Raw genomic sequence first — 16,679 nt, 5'->3', positions numbered from 1 at the left:
GTGTTGGTGCAGACCTGAAGGGCTGAATGGCCTCCTTCTGCACTGTAGGGAGTCTATGATTCTATGAAGGGAGTAAGAAATCTTACATCAATGCGTACTTCCTGTCTACTAAACCTTACTTCCTGTTGCCTCAGGTTTCTCACTCTCCTGTCAGCCTCTCATTCTGTAAATTCTTGTGTCCGCTTTTATATTGGGAATGGACGCACAAACCTTACCGGGTGGGATTCTCCGATCTCATTCATTCCTGCCTCTGTTGCCAGCGAGAACGGAAAATTTGGTGCTCAGACAAAACTCCATTCACTGCAGCGGCACTGGAGAATCCCAACCACGGACGAGGTCGGAGAATTCCGTCCATCGTCTTTCATGTGCATCTTCCACCCACAAAGGTGGTGCTGTATGTCTTCAGTTTGGCATCTCCAAGCACTAGACCTGCCCAAAGAGTCCTAAGCTCCAACCAACGTTACTCTGCTTCCTATGTTCCTATATATCTTGTACTCCAACTATAAATAATATTAAAAAATGATATGTAAACAATCATCCATAGAATCCTTACAGTGCAGAAGGAGGCTATGCGCCCCATCATGTCTGCACTGACTCTCCGACAGAGCATTTTGCCCAACCCTATCCCCATTACCCTGCGCATTTACCATAGCTAATCAACCTAACCTGAACATCTTTGGATTGTGGGAGGAAATTGGAGCACCCGGAGGAAACCCACGCAGACATGGGGAGAAAGTGCAAACTCCACACAGCCAGTCACCCAAGGCTGGAATCAAACTGGCACTGTGAGGTATATTTATTATTTTTTATAGAATAACCATGGAATTCACAGTGCTAACCCACCATGTCACTCCCTTGTAATAACATAAGTTATTAATCTAAAACAGGCTATCAATTATTCCCCCCCCCCCCACATCTAAAATGAAGTCACCTGAAAAATACTTTTGTTCTGGGTTTCCTATATTGGGTGGCACGGTGGTTAGCACTGCTGCCTCACAGCACCAGGGACCCAGATTCAACTCCTGGCTTGGGTCACTGTCTGCACAGTCTCCCTGTGTCTGCGTGGGTTTCCTCCCCCACTCCAAAGATGTGCGGGTTAGGTGGATTGGTCATGCTAAATTGCCCCTTAGTGTCAGAGGGACTAACTAGGGTAAATGGGAGTAGGGCCTGGGTGGGATTATGGTAAGTGCCGACACGATGGGCCAAATGGCCTTCTTCTGCAGTGTAGGATTCTATACCACACCATGGGAGTGATTAGTGCAATTATGTATGTACATCATAGAAACCCTACAGTGCAGAAAGAGGCCATTTGGCCCATCGAGTCTGCACCGACCACACTCCCACACAGGCCCTACCCCCATATCCCTACATATTTACCCGCTAATCCCTCTAACCTATGCATCTCAGGACACTAAGGGGCAATTTTTTTAGCATGGCCAAACAACCTAACCCGCACATCTTTGGACTGTGGGAGAAAACCGGAGCACCCGGAGGAAACCCACGCAGACACGAGGAGAATGTGCAAACTCCACACAGACAGTGACCCAAGCCGGGAATCGAACCCAGGTCCCTGGAGCTGTGAAGCAGCAGTGCTAACCACTATGCTACCATGCCGCCCCAATATAGTATATGGATATTATATAGAATATTTGTGTATGTAGCAAAATGTACCTGAATCTCTATTGGAAATGCTGGACATTGAAGTATTAAAAAGGGTGACTGAACACTGTTCCCTTACGTCTGGGATTACTGTTTAATTTCAATGCAGAATGACACAATGAAAGTCCTCAGACCATCAGCTGTTAGGATCCTGAATGGAAATGAGTCAGGAAGCCTCAACTCATTTCACAGCTTGTCTGAGTCCACAGCACAGATTTGTCTTCGTCCTGTGACACTAAATTTGGCTGCTTCATTGGGAAAGGCAATAAATGTAATTGGTATTGGATATAAAAATGTCACCATGTGCCAGCCAATTAGGGATGGGCAGCAAATGCTGGCCTTGCCAGTAACGCCCACTTCCCATGAAAGAATTCAAACTATTCTCTGAGGTTGGAATTGGGGCCCATTGGAGCAGATTTGCAAAATGTACTACCGAAAAGGAAACATGCATTGAAAAACCGCCTATCCTGCAGGAATCATACCAAGCCACTTGATCTTTATAAACCATTGCATTATACATAGTGAGGACCATTTTACTCTCTCACTTAGACTATTCATAGGTAGAGACAACTTGATTATCAAGTGCTAAAAGTGGAAGGCTGCACATAGGGCAACACGGTGGCCCAGTGGTTAGCACTGCTGCCTCACATCGCCGGGAACCCGGGTTCAAGTCCTGCCTTGGGTGACTGTGTGGAATTTGCACGTTCTCCCCGTGTCTGCGTGGGTTTCCTCCGGGTGCTTCAGTTTTGTCCCACAGTCCAAGCATGTGCGGGTTAGGTGGATTGGCTGTGATTAATTGTCCCTTACTATCAGGGAGATTAGCAGGGTAAATACGTGGGGTCATGGAGATAGGGTATGTTTTCCGGCAGTGGAGATGGTTTGCCATTGGCCGCTGATGGGATCTTCTGGTTCCACCGATGCCGACATCAATTTGCGTGGTTCGCCCATCCCACCGTTGGGGAAACCTGCCGTTGGTTGGGGGGGTGGGGGGTCACCAGAGGTTCCCACCAGCAGGGTAGGGCTGGAAATTCTCGCCTCAATGTTACTTTGCTGGAACAAAATGTGTCCCATTCATGTCTAAAGCTGGATTCTCCGTGGTGATAGTGATTGACGAGTGAAAGGCTTTTATGAGATGTCTCACCTAGGTGAGGCCTGAGAGCTAGGTTGGCAGCTGTCTGTCAAAAGGTCTGCAATGTGATATTATTCTACAAAAGTGCAATTTAGATTCATTCCCCATCCAGCTTTGTATGGATAGAAGGGAAAATAGTTGAGAGTTTTATTTCTTAACCACAGCTTTAATTCTTTTGATGCATAATTCTAGCTGTGGAGCAGAATCAAGACGCTAAATTGGGAGAGGCAATTTCATAAAACCCCTACAGTGCAGAAGGAGGCTATTTAGCCGATCAAGTCTATACTGACTCTCCGAAAGAGCATCGCACTCAGGCCCTATTCCCATAACCCCATGTATTTACCCCGCTAATCCCCCTAACCTACACATCTTGGGACACAAAGGGGCAATTTAGCATGGCCAATCATGCTAACCCACACATTTTTGGACTGTGGGGGGAAACCGGAGCATCCGGATGAAACCCACACAGACATGGGGAGAACTCTGCACAGACTGTCACTCAAGGCTGGAGTCAAACCCAGGTCCCTGGCGCTGTGAGGCAGCAATGCTAACCACCGTGCCACCCAAAACATCTCTTTTTTCAGCAATCGATGATAGTCACCATTACCAAGACTAGCTTTACATTCCAGATTTTATTACTTGAATTGAAATTCCACCAGGTGCTATGGTGCAATTTGTACCCATATCCCCAGAGCATTAGACTGGACCATGGGATTACTGGGCCATGGGATTACCACCATGCCAGCATGGATAAAGTACAGCAGGATGAAGGTGTTCTCCTTCTGCCAGTTTTAGGGGACTAAAGAGAATTGAATTAGAGTAGATACAACCTAATGTACAGCACATGTGGTTACACAACAGAAATCAATTGATAACGTGGCAAAAATTGTGCCTTGGTTTGAAAAAGGAAATGAAGATCTTTTAGGTATTTGTGTGTTTATATCGAATGTATTCTGTAACAAGTTGAGAATATGCATATAATCTTGCATCCCCCGTTTAGGTGTGCTACCACAGTGGCAGCGATGCTGACCCAGATGAACGTGATATCATGTTTCAGCACTCTTCGGAGGACGTAAACATTCTCAGCAACTTCCTGTCCAGAGAGTTTCCTGGTTTGGACCCAAAGCCCGCTATCATCGAATCCTGCATGTACACGGTAAAATATCAGTTTTCCTTACCTTCAAGTGACTGGAAAGGCTTTAAATGCTGCACCAGAATCTGCTTCTCTTTAGTTTTCGAGTTTCCATTTTCTTTGAGTTGGATAAGAAAGACTAATCCCTCATGAATATTAATGTTCCTTCAGAATCGCTGTCTGTAAAACCAGCTTCCAGTGTTTTAGGTTGTGTTGAAGCTTTCATCAATTTCATGAATTCCAGCTTTGAATAAAATTAGCACTTGAAATGTTAGGACCTTGAAGATCCGCATGTACATCCAATCTTATTACTCCTGCAAAAATAATATCCTCATTACTTTTAATCTCGAAACTTCAAAGGAACAATTATATTTATTAGTTCAAAGCATATTTTGGATATACGATAGTCTCTAAATATACGAAAGAATTGTGAATTTATAGTGTTTCATTCCTGAGTTGCATAACTACCTGCTGTGTTATTAAAAGGACAATATTATACATACTAGGCTCTTAATTCCCTTGAATATATTTCCTGCAGCATTGTAAGTAAATTTCTGATGTGCTTCCTGTGATTTAGCAGAAACAGGTTATCTTGTTGGTTTCTCTCAGCCTTTAGTCGATGCACCTTTGGCATTACTGCAGCTAATTGTCTGTATCCTCATTTTGTTGCAAATATTTTATCTGTTATAATGAGTAACAGATGGAAGGAGGTAGGCAAAGGGCAAGAGTTTAACCTCAGGGTTTCAAACGATATTTAAAATCAACGTGCAACTCGTTTTCAGGGCTTTTGACATTTCTTCAACCATTTGATTAAATGAAGCCATCAGTTGTCCTTAATTATCCACGATGGTAACCATCACATGCCTAGCAAAATTGAGTGATACTTCCCCAAGCTGATTCAATGCCCTATTACACTTTTACCAGTCCTACATCAGCTGTCAGAAGCACGATGTTATAAAACACTGAAATATTGATCCCAGCCCAGCAAAAGAAAAATCATTAGATGGACCCCATGTGAAGAATAATGTTATCCGGTGGTACTATGTTGCTGGCTTTATTTATAGTTGCGGTGGGGTAGAGGGGGGAATTGGAATCCAAACAGACTCTGTGTTTTGAGGGAGGTTTTGCCTCATCAAGCCATCATTTTGAGCCAAATAAACAAACCATCATGAAAATTTAATCAGAGAAAAGACTGAAGAAATCAGCATCTTCTCAACTGCTTTAAGGGTCTACTTTTCATTTAAGGAGCATCTAGATGTATACATGAATAGGATGGGAATGGAAGGATCCGGGCTCCGTAAGTGCACATGGTTTTAGTTTAGGCAGGCACCATGATCGGCACAGGCTTGGAGTGCCGAAGGACCTGTTACTGTGCTGTGCTGTACTTTGTCCTTGTTCTTGATTTTGGTGAGCCCATTTAGTTTGGAAACTTCAGTTGCTGACAATTTTTTTTTGAAATTCTTTTTATTCTGTATTTCTGAGTCAGCCCCAGCACACAAAACAACTGCATGTATTAATGAATTTAGTAAGAAGTCTCACAACACCAGGTTAAAGTCCAACAGGTTTATTTGGTAGCAAATACCATAAGCTACCAAATAAACCTGTTGGACTTTAACCTGGTGTTGTGAGACTTCTTACTGTGCTTACCCCAGTCCAACGCCGGCATCTCCACATCATGACTTAATTAATTTAACCAGGTCACGAAAGCCTCAAACAATAGAATTGTAAACTCGATGTAAAACTTCCCAAAAAGTCATTTGGAAATTTATGGTTTATCTGGAGGCTGGAAAATCTGCACTTTGGAATGTATGAAACTTGTTGGGGGGGGGGGGGAGGGGGGGGGGGGTCTAGTGGGGGAGGAGGAGGTAGAGCAGTGGTTCCCAAAGGGTGCGGCGCGCCACACTGGTGCGGAAAGAGAAGATGGCAAGTGTGGCGGGAAGATTCAAGGACAATCAAAGAAACATTTAAACATGGATTAGATATTTTTCCAAAGTGATTGTTTTATACTTTCTGGATGTCCCATGATCATATTATAAAGTAGTTGTGTTCTATGTTATGAATCAAGCACTGCTAGGAGTTGTTTTTTTTTTTTGTTTTCTTATCAATAAGAGCAAATTTTTATTCTGAAAGTGCGGCCCAGTGAAAAAAGTTTGGGAACCACTGAGGTAGAGGAATTTTAACATCCCCCCCCCACTCCCCACCAGAATGCCTGTCTCACCCTCCCTCTAAAGGATATTCTTCAATGGCAGGGACCGCTTCTTCCAGTTGCTGGTGGCAATAATCTGCTGCCGAAAGTTCCAGTCACGTTGGGCTGCCAAAGAATCATAGAATCCCTGCAATGCAGAAGGAGGCCATTCAGCCCATTGAGTCTGCACCGACTCTTTCAAAGAGCATCTTACTCAGGCTCACCCGCCTGCCCTATCCCTGTAACCCAACGGATTTAACCTGCTAATCCCTCTAATTTACACATCTTGGGACATTAAGGGACAATTTATCATGACCAATCAACCTAACGTGCACATCTGTCGGATTGTGGGAGCACCCGGAGGAAACCCACACAGACACGGGGAGAATGTGCAAACTCCACACAGGCAGTGACCCAAGCCGGGAATCAAACCCAGTCCATGGCGCTATGAGGCAGCAGTGCTAACCACTGTGCCACCGGACTGTTGGCACTTGCTATCAGGTTCGGAGGAATTACTGATAACAAACATGCAGATGACAGGAAGACAAAATCTCCAGGGCCTCATGCTGGAGGGAGCTAGATGGTTTTCCATTCGCCGGTGTCCTCAACTGCACTGATCCTGCTCTTCATTCAAAATGGCTCCTTCATCAGCATCTTGGGAAAGCTTGGTCCTACTGGAGAAATGGCACCAAAAACTTTGTTTCTCATGCAGTGATCCTCATTTCCTTATTTAATAGATGACCCCGGATCAGGACTTCATTCTGGATCACCATCCCGAACACAACAACATCATCATTGGAGCTGGATTCTCAGGTTGGTGCAGGTACAATAATAAACTGTGTACCTCTTCCAAAAGTACATTCTCCATAGTAAGACTTTTGTATTTTGGTAAGATTAAAGTGTCATCAACACTTAGGTTGCCAACGTTTACTGAAACAAAATGGCTTTGGGCACAATTTTCCAGTCTCCCCGCGGCATGATTCCTGGCAGCAGACGCGGCTCGTCATTGGTTGTTGGCAGGATCTTCTGGTCCCACCAATCTCTACTGTATTTTGCCTGGTTTGCCTGTCCCACCACTGGGGAACCTGCCATGGTGGGGGGATCGGGGATCACCTTCGGCGGGATCGGTAGATCCTGCCAGTGGGACGATCTGGAAAATCCCGCTCTTTGCTTTTAATTTTCGATAAAAGCAAACTTTTAATGGGTAGATTTTCTGGTTCCAGTTCACAATAGGTGTGGCACGGTGGCACAGTCGTGAGCACTGCTGCCTCACAGTGCCAAGACCCAGGTTCAATTCCCAGACGGCACTGACAGACTGACTTCCCTGAAACACCTGGGGCCGAATTTTCCCGTTCCACCTGCCACGGACTATGCAAAGGTTCATTGACTTCAGGGGGCGGGGTTTCCGGCCTTGAGGTGAGCGGGGCCGGAAAATCCCGCCCCAGAGACTCTCCCCAGTGATGTGTAGGAATCATGGCGATAGGCCAGCCTGCTTTCTTGCACCTCCAATGTTCCGTGAGGGAGTCCATGAGTTTATGTGTTAAACGTGTACGTCAGAGTGGTGGCTATTTATTGAAGATAAGCAGGATTTCACCAGACCTCGGTATAGTTTCATCTCCTTCCTTCTTTAACGTTACACAAACCATCTCCTTTATCAGCAAACCAGCTTGAAGTAATTGATCGCAGGCATGTAATTTATTGGTTGTTCCTGTAGCTCAGTTCCAATTTAGTAACATCCATGTTGTTGTGATAGACCAAATACTGAATAAACCCTGAAGCTACAAATCCAATCTGCAGCCAATTTATAATTTAAATAAAAGTAAAAAGCATTGTGAATGTAAAATCTGCTTTAGATTGAAGATTTCCCTTCCAGGCTATTTCCTTATGCCAATCAGGCCTCCGCCAGTTAAGTCCAGCTATATTTAACAATGTATTTGTTTCCTGTGCTGACCAGCAAACTTGTCTAATGGATTTATAAATTACACTGCATTGAGAAATAACAAATGACCGTTAAAGAAATTGCGGCCATTGCTTTGACAAATTTTATAGGCATTCAAAGGAGCGGCTGTAAATTGCATTCCAATGGAACACTATCAGTGTAATTTGGAACAATATGACCCAGACATAGATGGGTAATTAAAACTGTTCACTTTTTCAGCTGATTTTTAAATGTCACTGCAGGCAACACGGTGGCACAATGGACAGCACGGTGGCACAATGGGTGGCACAGCAACACAATGGGCAGCACAGTGGCACAATGGGTGGCACGGTGGCACAATGGGCGGCACAATGGCAAGCACTGCTGCCTCACAGTGCCAGGGACCCGGGATCGATCCTGGCCTTGGGTCACTGTCTGTGTGGAGTTTGCACGTTCTCCCTGTGTCTGATTGGGTTTCCTCCGGGTGCTCCAGTTTCCTCTCACACTCCAAAGATGTGTGGGTTAAGTGGATTGGCCATGCTAAACTGCCCCTTAGTGTCAGGGGGATTAGCAGGATAAATACGTGGGGTTATGGGGATAGCGTCTGGGTGGGATCGTTGTCAGTACAGATTCGATGGGCCAAACGGCCTCCTTCTGCACTGTAGGGATTCTATGATCTTTCATCGGTCAGAACATTGATACATCCTGCCAGCACTCAGTAGCAAGATTGGTGGCATGGTGGACAGTGAGGAAGGTTATCTCCAATTGCAGCGGGATCTTGATCAATTGGGCCAGTGGGCTGATGAATGGCAGATGGAGTTTAATTTAGACAAATGCGAGGTAATGCATTTTGGTAGATTGAACCAGGGCAGGACTTACTCAGTCAATGGTAGGGCGTTGGGGAGAGTTATAGAACAAAGAGATCTCGGGGTACATGTTCATAGCTCCTTGAAAGTGGAGTCACAGGTGGACAGAGTGGTGAAGAAGGCATTCGGCATGCTAGGTTTCATCGGTCAGAACATTGAATACAGGAGTTGGGACATCTTGTTAAAGTTGTACAAGACATTGGTAAGGCCACACTTGGAATAGTGTGTGCAATTCTGGCCACCCTATTACAGAAAGGATAGAGTGCAGGAAAGATTTACTAGGATGCTACCGGGACTTGATGGATTGAGTTATAAGGAGAGGCTGAATAGACTGGGACTTTTTTCTCTGGAGCATAGGAGGCTGAGGGGTGACCTTATAGAGGTCTATAAAATAATGAGGGGCGTAGACAAGGTAGATAGTCAATATCTTTTCCCAAAAGTAGGGGAATCTAAAACTAGAGGGCATAGGTTTAAGGTGAGAGGGGAGAGATACAAAAGTGTCCAGAGGGGCAATTTTTTCACACAGAGGGTGGTGAGTGTCTGGAACAAGCTGCCAGAGGTAGTAGTAGAGGCGGGTACAATTTTATCTTTTAAAAAGCATTTAGATAGTTACATGGGAACGATGGGTATAGAGGGATATGGGCCAAATGCGGGCAATTGGGATTAGTTTAGGGGTTTTTAAAAAAAATAAGGGCGGCATGGACAAGTTGGGCCAAAGGGCCTGTTTCCATGCTGTAAACCTCTATGACTCTAAATACAGGGATAGGGACTGTTGCAGGCTCGAAGGGCTGAATGGCCTCCTTTTGCACTTCAAGGAATCTACAATTCTCACTCCCACCCCCATCACCACTCAAACAGGAATATCTGGGTCACTATTTCTTTCTCCTACCTTGCTTTCCAATATGGTTCTATAGGCTTGGAGCAGCTCCAGGTGTTTTCAAGGTTGAACTCAGGTAAGGAATGTAGTGCAGCTAGTTGACTGGTGGCAATGGAAAGTCCAAAGATGTGTGGGTTAGGTTGATTGGCCACGTTAAATTGCCCCTTAGTGTCCCAAGATATATAGATTAGCGGGGTAAATACGTGGGGTTACAGGGTAAGCCTGGATAAGAGTCAGTGCTGACCCGATGGGCCGAATGGCCTCCTTGAACCCTATAAGATTCTATGACACAAGTTTAATTCAGCACACTTTGCACTCACTCTGGAAAGTGATCACGAGCAGGAATTTAAATTGAATTTATCCTCCACAGCCCTCAGTGCCTCCAAGTGGAGTTCCCCTAAGAAGAATTAAAAGATATATTTTCTATTAAGATGTTATTAAGTCATAAGAATTATTTTTAGGGAGTTGACTAGCGCTATCTGCACATTAGTGGTTTGAGAAGTCCTGAGGAGGACAGTCTCACACCTTAATGCCTACAGCGTACAGCTCCTTGGCCGTATTCAGGTGGATTTGACACATTGCCCCTTCTTGGTCCTTCAGACCATTGGAGAAACTTTAATAGAGGCTAGAATTTTATGGTGACAGAGACGCTTGCTATTGAGTGCTGGCAGGATTTTCCAGGCCCGCCAAGGTCTATGGCTGTTTGGTTGGCTCGCCCGCCCCATCAGAGAACCATAGAAACCAGAGAAACGATACAGCACAAGAGGGTGGGGGGGCAGGGGGGGGCATTTGGCCCATCTTGTCCATGCCGACCCAAAGACACCCAGATGCCCTTTCTAATCCATCTCCCTGCACACGGCCCATAGCCTGGTAGCTTACAGCACGTGAGGTGCAACCCAGGGTCTTTTCGGAAATCCACAACAGACAGTCGCCGTTGGAGGGACTGGAAGATCCCACTGGCGGGAAGGGCTGGAAAATCCCACCCAGAGTCTTCAGTTGAAATGTTCTGCCCGTGCTTTCAAAGGTTACAACTGAAGCATAACTTTGAGCCTGTGTGTGTGAGGATACCCGTACAGAGCTCTCTTCAAGCAGCCAGAGTGTGATTTGTAATGAGAGTAGAATGGGATCATGCCAGCTGTAAATTGCACTGTCTACAAAATAGTTCTCGATCACAATGTAAGTGTAGCCTAAGATAGTAATCTGATTTGGGACCTCAACAGATGCTCAGACTTCACTCCTACAGTCCGTATACTCACTGCCTGCCAAATATTATTCAACAGAAAACTAATTACACACCAATTTTATATCATTTCCCAGCACCATGAAGTACATCTTCATTACAAGTTGTTAAGGTTGGATAAATTTAACACGTTTTTAATGCATTTGGTGTTGTAAGTTAGAGTAAAGAATATTGTTGAGTTCGAAAGCAGCTGCTGAACCTGAATTAAAGATCATAGAATAGAATCATAGACTCCCTACAGTGCAGAAGGAGGCCATTTGGCCCATCAAGCCTGCACCGACAACGATCCCACCCAGGCCCTATCCCCGTAACCCCACGTATTTACCCTGATACTAAGGGGAAATTTAGCATGGCCAGTCCACCTAACCCATACATCTTTGGAGTGTGGGCGGAAACCGGAGCACCCGGAAGAAACCCACGCAGACACGGGAAGAACGTGCAAACTCCACACAGACAGTGACCCAAGCCAGGGATCAAACCCGGGGTCCCTGGCGCTGTGAGGCAGTTCTAACTACCGTGCCATCCCTTCGAGCTTTGCCAATTATGTCTAATTACAGGTCAGTCCACAAAGGGCATTTTTAAACCTATTCACCGAGTGAAAACCAAGTGGATTATCGATTAAAATGGGGCACAGTGGATGTCAGCCATGGCTTGGTTTGTGGTACTCCTGCCTCTGATTCAGAGTGTTGTAGTTTCAACTCCCACTGTAGAAACCTGAGCACAGAAATCTTGGTTAGCATCTGCAGGCTGTATAGAGGGAGTGTTCAGGCACTATCTTTTGGATAAATCTTTGAACCCTTCTGCTCTTTCAGGTGAACATAAAAGACATATTTGAAGAGGAGAATGAGAATAATCCCATACCTTGGTCAATATTTATTGCTCAACAATACCTACTCAGATCATCATCGTTTGTTGGCTGTTTGTGGGAGCTTGCATGGTGTAAATTGCTGCGTTTCCTAGGTCACAATAGTGACGCAACTTCAAAAGTACTTCATTGGTTGCAAAGTGCTTCATGTCCTACAGTTGTGAAAGTCTTTCAATAAAATAACTACAGTTAGCTACCACAAAGCACTGGGCTCCCTGGGCAGCCAGGGCCTGATGAAATCCTTGGGCCCCATCAACAATTTTAACTCAGGTCTGAGTAGAAAAGTGCTTTCCTGCTAAGCTGAAGGGTTGGGACTGGCTCAACAGAGATGTAATCAAGTACAAGTTTTGCTTTCTTTTGTAAGGGCAGGATGAACAGCAGCCCTAGATAGGATGGTAAGCAACCCCAGGAAAGAGCCCACCAGTCACTCTGGAATATTGGGTTTGATTGTAAATGGTTTTAAATTAGTTGAACCAGGCTGTCATGGAAAAAAATGTTTCAGTATTTACTGCACATAAATGAGTGGCATGATGGCATAGTGGTTAGAACTACCGTCTCATAGCGCAGAGTTCCAGGTTCAATTCTGGCCTTGGGTCGCTGTGCACAGTTTGCACATTCTCCCTATGTCTGCGTGGGTTTCCTCCCACACTCCAAAGATATGCAGGTTAGCTGGATTGACTGTGCTAGATTGCCCCTTAGTGTCCCAAGATGTGTAGGTTAGGGGGATTAGCAGGATAAATGTTTGGGGGTTACGGGGATAGGGCAGGGGATGGTTCTGGCTAAGATGCTCTGTCATAGAGATGGTGCAGACTCGATGGGCTAAGAGGCCTCCTTCTGCACTGTGGGGATTCTGTGATAATTGGGGCGGCTCTCGTGAGTCGGTAGGCTATTAGAATATATTCGTTACCTCGATTTTAAATGGAAGAGTGAATTATAATTAGGAGCTGCCTACTCCTTCCTGTATTATGCAACCTTTTGCTTTTGTTTTTCTAGGACATGGTTTCAAGCTTGCCCCAGTGGTTGGAAAAGTCCTCTGTGAACTTAGTGCTGGAAAAGAACCATCCTACGACCTTTCTCCTTTCAAAATGCGTCGCTTCCAGTCAAATTTAAAATCCTTGCTGTAGAGCAACAGTACCAAGAAATGAAGATCTGAATAATGCTTTATACGAAGAGACTGCGACGTCTAAATTATTTTATGATAATATGAAAGAGTAGATATAGTTGGGGGGGGGGAGGGCAGAAGGTATTCAGAGATCCTTTCAACATTTAAAAAGAACAGGAAACCCAAACAGCTGGCGATCTTAAAAAGGTTGGATTGAAATGGCGTAACTCGTATTCTGAACAAGATAACTGAGAGTTGGTCAAGTCAGAATCGTTTACAGGCATTTGATTGTTTGAAGGAGAAGGACTCAGGACTAGGCTAGCCTAAGAAGGTTTCATCTGCAGAGCGCAGATAAGGATCAGCAATAGTCACCAGTCTGACCTGAAGGCCAGGCTACGGTGTATAAAAGATAATTCACTACAGCAGCTGAAATTGAACTCTGATCTATTAATTATTTTAAATGCTAAAGCTTCAGTTTCACCAACGGTTAGAAGGAAATAGCCTTGATTCAGTGCACCAGACACTAGTAGTCCACAGATGAAGTTAATTTGTACTTAAAACGAACTAATGTTAAATAAATTTTCCACATGCATGGTTGGAACTGGCAGGTTACTTATTAGGATATTTTCTGTTGAGTAACTTAATTTCTCCCCTTCTCCTTCTGTGGTTTCCTTTTGTTTTATGTTATTTTCAGCTAAGACCGCAGGCAGCAGGCTCTGTTATGCTGCTCAATAACTGGCATGACCCCAAATGACTGTCCCTCCAAAATTGGCAGCAGTCCTCCCCTCTCTGTGAAGAAACATCTGGCTTGTACTTGATATCAGCCAAGAAACTTTTTAAAAAAATGATCAACATCATTTTTTAAACAACATGGGCGGCACGATAGCACAGTGGTTAGCACTGCTGCCTTACAGCGGGTTCGATTCCTGGTTTGGGTCACTGTCTGCGTGGAGTCTGCACGTTCTCCGCGTGGGTTTCCTCCAGGTGCTCTGGGTTCCTCCCACAGTCTGAAAGACGAGTTGGTTAGGTGCATTGACCCGAACAGGTGCTGAACTGTGGTGACTAAGGGAATTTCATAGTAACTTCATTGCAATGTTAATGTAAGCCTTATTTATGTAGTTTTTCTATGTTTCTATGCCAGCAACGGTGGTGGAGGCGGATTCGATAGGGTCTTTTAAGAGACTTTTAGATAAGTACGTGGAACTTAGTAAGATAGAGGGTTATAGGTAAGCCTAGTAATCGCTAAGGTAGGGACATGTTCGGCACAACTTTGTGGGCTGAAGGGTCTGTATTGTGCTGTAGTTTTTCTATGTTTCTATGTTCTATGTTTCTAACATCGATGCCCAAGTGTATGGAGAATTACAGGCATGGAGCTGTATTCAGCCCCTCCGCAGTATGGCATGTTAGCCTCTCCGTGTAGAGCACTATGACTGAGGATTACCTTTGTTTCTTAGCAAGAAAAGTCAGGGTTCATGTAATGAGTGGCTGGTGATGGGGCTACTTGATAAGACTTAGTGGGTGGGGGGCAGGGGAGAGGGGGGAAGGTTTTGACTTCTGATCACTTTTATTCATTCCATGCATATCAAAGACGCTTTCGATTTTGGGCCCTGATTTCCCGAACAGTAAGTAGCACAGAGGGATCTATCCTGCACACAGCTTTGAAAAAAGTTAGGATAATTAAAGATGGATGAGCTACCTTCAGTGTATCTTTGCTCCAATAGTGTACATGAACCAGGGTGGCATGGTGGCGCAGTGGTTAGCACTGCTGTCTCAGTGCCAGGGGCCCGGGTTCAAATTCCCGCCTCCGGTGACTGCGGAGTTCTCCCCACGTCTGTGTGGGTTTCCTCCGGGTGTTCGAGTTTCCTCCCACAATCCAAAGATGTGCGGGTTAGGTGGATTGGCTATGCTAAATTGCCCCTTAGTGTCAGGGGGATTAGCGGGGTAATTATGTGGGGTTACGGGAATAGGGCCAGGGTGGGATTGTGGTTGGTGCAGACTGAATGGCCTCCTTCTGCACTGTGGGGATTCTATTCTAATACAGCAATGTTAAGGAAGCTTGCAGTTTATCCAAAATGCTGATTCTGATGAGTTTGTTGGTTCACTAATGAAGGAAAAGCTGTATAAAGTGCCTGATTTATAGAAACATGTAAATACCAATATTCTCACCACAAAGAGAAATCCATTATATGCAGAGCAGGAGGTGGTCAGCTTCGGTGATATCAGTGCAACTGAGGCAATAACAAAGACGACACTGAAAATCATGAAGTTAATGCTGGTTGACAAAGTTGAAGTTTATTTATTAGTGTCACGAGTAGGCTTACATTAACACTGCAATGAAGTTAGTGTGAAAATCCCCTTAGTCGCCACACTCCGGCACCTGTTCGGGTACACTGAGGGAGAATTTAGCCTGGCCAATGCACTTAACCTGCACGTCTCTCGGACGTGCAGTTCAGAAGTGTTGTAAAATGGAGGATTAGAGACATGCCAAGATGGAGTGGATTCTTAGGCCAGTTATTCCCTATGATGCTGCTCAGCAGATTGGAGGATAGTATTTTCTAAGGTTGGAATTATGATATATATTAAGCAATCCATTATCTTGCTAAAATGGAATTATGTGTAAATTAGTGTCCCTTTAAGGCTGTACGGTCGAATTGCTGAAGCCAATTAGAATCTAATTATTCTCAGGCAGATAGTCAGGACAGTTAGGGCTCAGAATAGTATAAATGTATGTCTCCTGAAGTTAATTAAAAGCTCATATAGGTGGGAAATTATCCCTGTAAATGGTAAAATAATTGGATTTTTGTAAATGTACGATACAGAAATGTACATGCGATGGTGCATTGATTTTCATTCTGTGTTCAAATATAGCTTAGTAGGCAAGAAAGGATTTTTTTTGTTGTTGTGCATGAGTAAGGATATAAATAGAACTTCTCTTCGCTTCAGCTGAATGGTAAATGATGTACTCTACCCTCATTCATAATGGAATTGGAGAACACCTCCTACACAAAAGCTTCCTCTTTGGTTGCCTCTGACAAAGAACTATAGCATTTCTCAACAAGACCGAGCTCTGTTAAGTAGCCCCCTTTGCAATACAGACTTATATAAACAGGGTCCACTAGAATACCCTTCTTCCATCTAACAGTCTGCCCCAGGCTCTCTTCCCCCGAGGCAAACAAGACCAATTTTACATTATTCTGATTTCGGTTTGAAATGGGAACAAAGGTTTTATACTTTCAACAGATTGTCTGTAAGTACAGGAGTGCATTCATACATCCGTTTGTTTTTTTATAACCTTGGATTCTATCAATGAAAGTAACTACTTAAACATGGTGGCCTGAATTTCACAGGGTTTTAGGTGGGGTGGCATGAAAAAGGACGGTGGGTTCTCGCTGAGTTCCCACCCATCCTGACCTCTCAGCGATTTAGCACTGGGGCAAGTGAGGTTTCAGATAGACCTTGCCCCAATTGAGGCCACTTAAGGGCCACTTCTCACCAAGCCTCAATATTTAAGGCCTATTTATTCATTATTACAAGTAGGCTTACATTAACACTGCAATGAAGTTACTGTGTAAATCCCCTAGTTGCCACACTCCAGTGCCTGTTCTGGTACACTAAGGGAGAATTTAGCATGGTCAACGCACCTGACCAGCACGTCTTTTGGATTGTGGGAGGAAACTGGAGCACCCGGAGGAAACCCATGCAGACA

At 44.6% G+C, this 16,679-nt stretch overlaps 1 protein-coding gene across 3 annotated transcripts in view; it reads left to right on the top strand.

Moving 5' to 3' along the window:
• pipox (pipecolic acid oxidase) overlaps positions 1 to 15,915 on the top strand; it is a 67,682-nt gene extending 51,767 nt beyond the window's left edge. For all 3 annotated transcript variants that reach the window (XM_078224899.1, XM_078224901.1, XM_078224900.1), the window contains exons 6-8: positions 3,789 to 3,944; positions 6,843 to 6,918; positions 12,865 to 15,915. In XM_078224899.1, the coding sequence (XP_078081025.1) occupies positions 3,789 to 3,944; positions 6,843 to 6,918; positions 12,865 to 12,995 (363 nt within the window). In that variant the 3' untranslated portion in view covers positions 12,996 to 15,915. The remainder of the gene's footprint in view (positions 1 to 3,788; positions 3,945 to 6,842; positions 6,919 to 12,864) is intronic.
• Positions 15,916 to 16,679: the final 764 nt, after the last annotated feature.

Source organism: Mustelus asterias, chromosome 12 (genome assembly GCF_964213995.1).
Source record: "Mustelus asterias chromosome 12, sMusAst1.hap1.1, whole genome shotgun sequence".
Taxonomy (NCBI): domain Eukaryota; kingdom Metazoa; phylum Chordata; class Chondrichthyes; order Carcharhiniformes; family Triakidae; genus Mustelus; species Mustelus asterias.
This window is presented reverse-complemented; position numbering and strand designations above follow the sequence as displayed.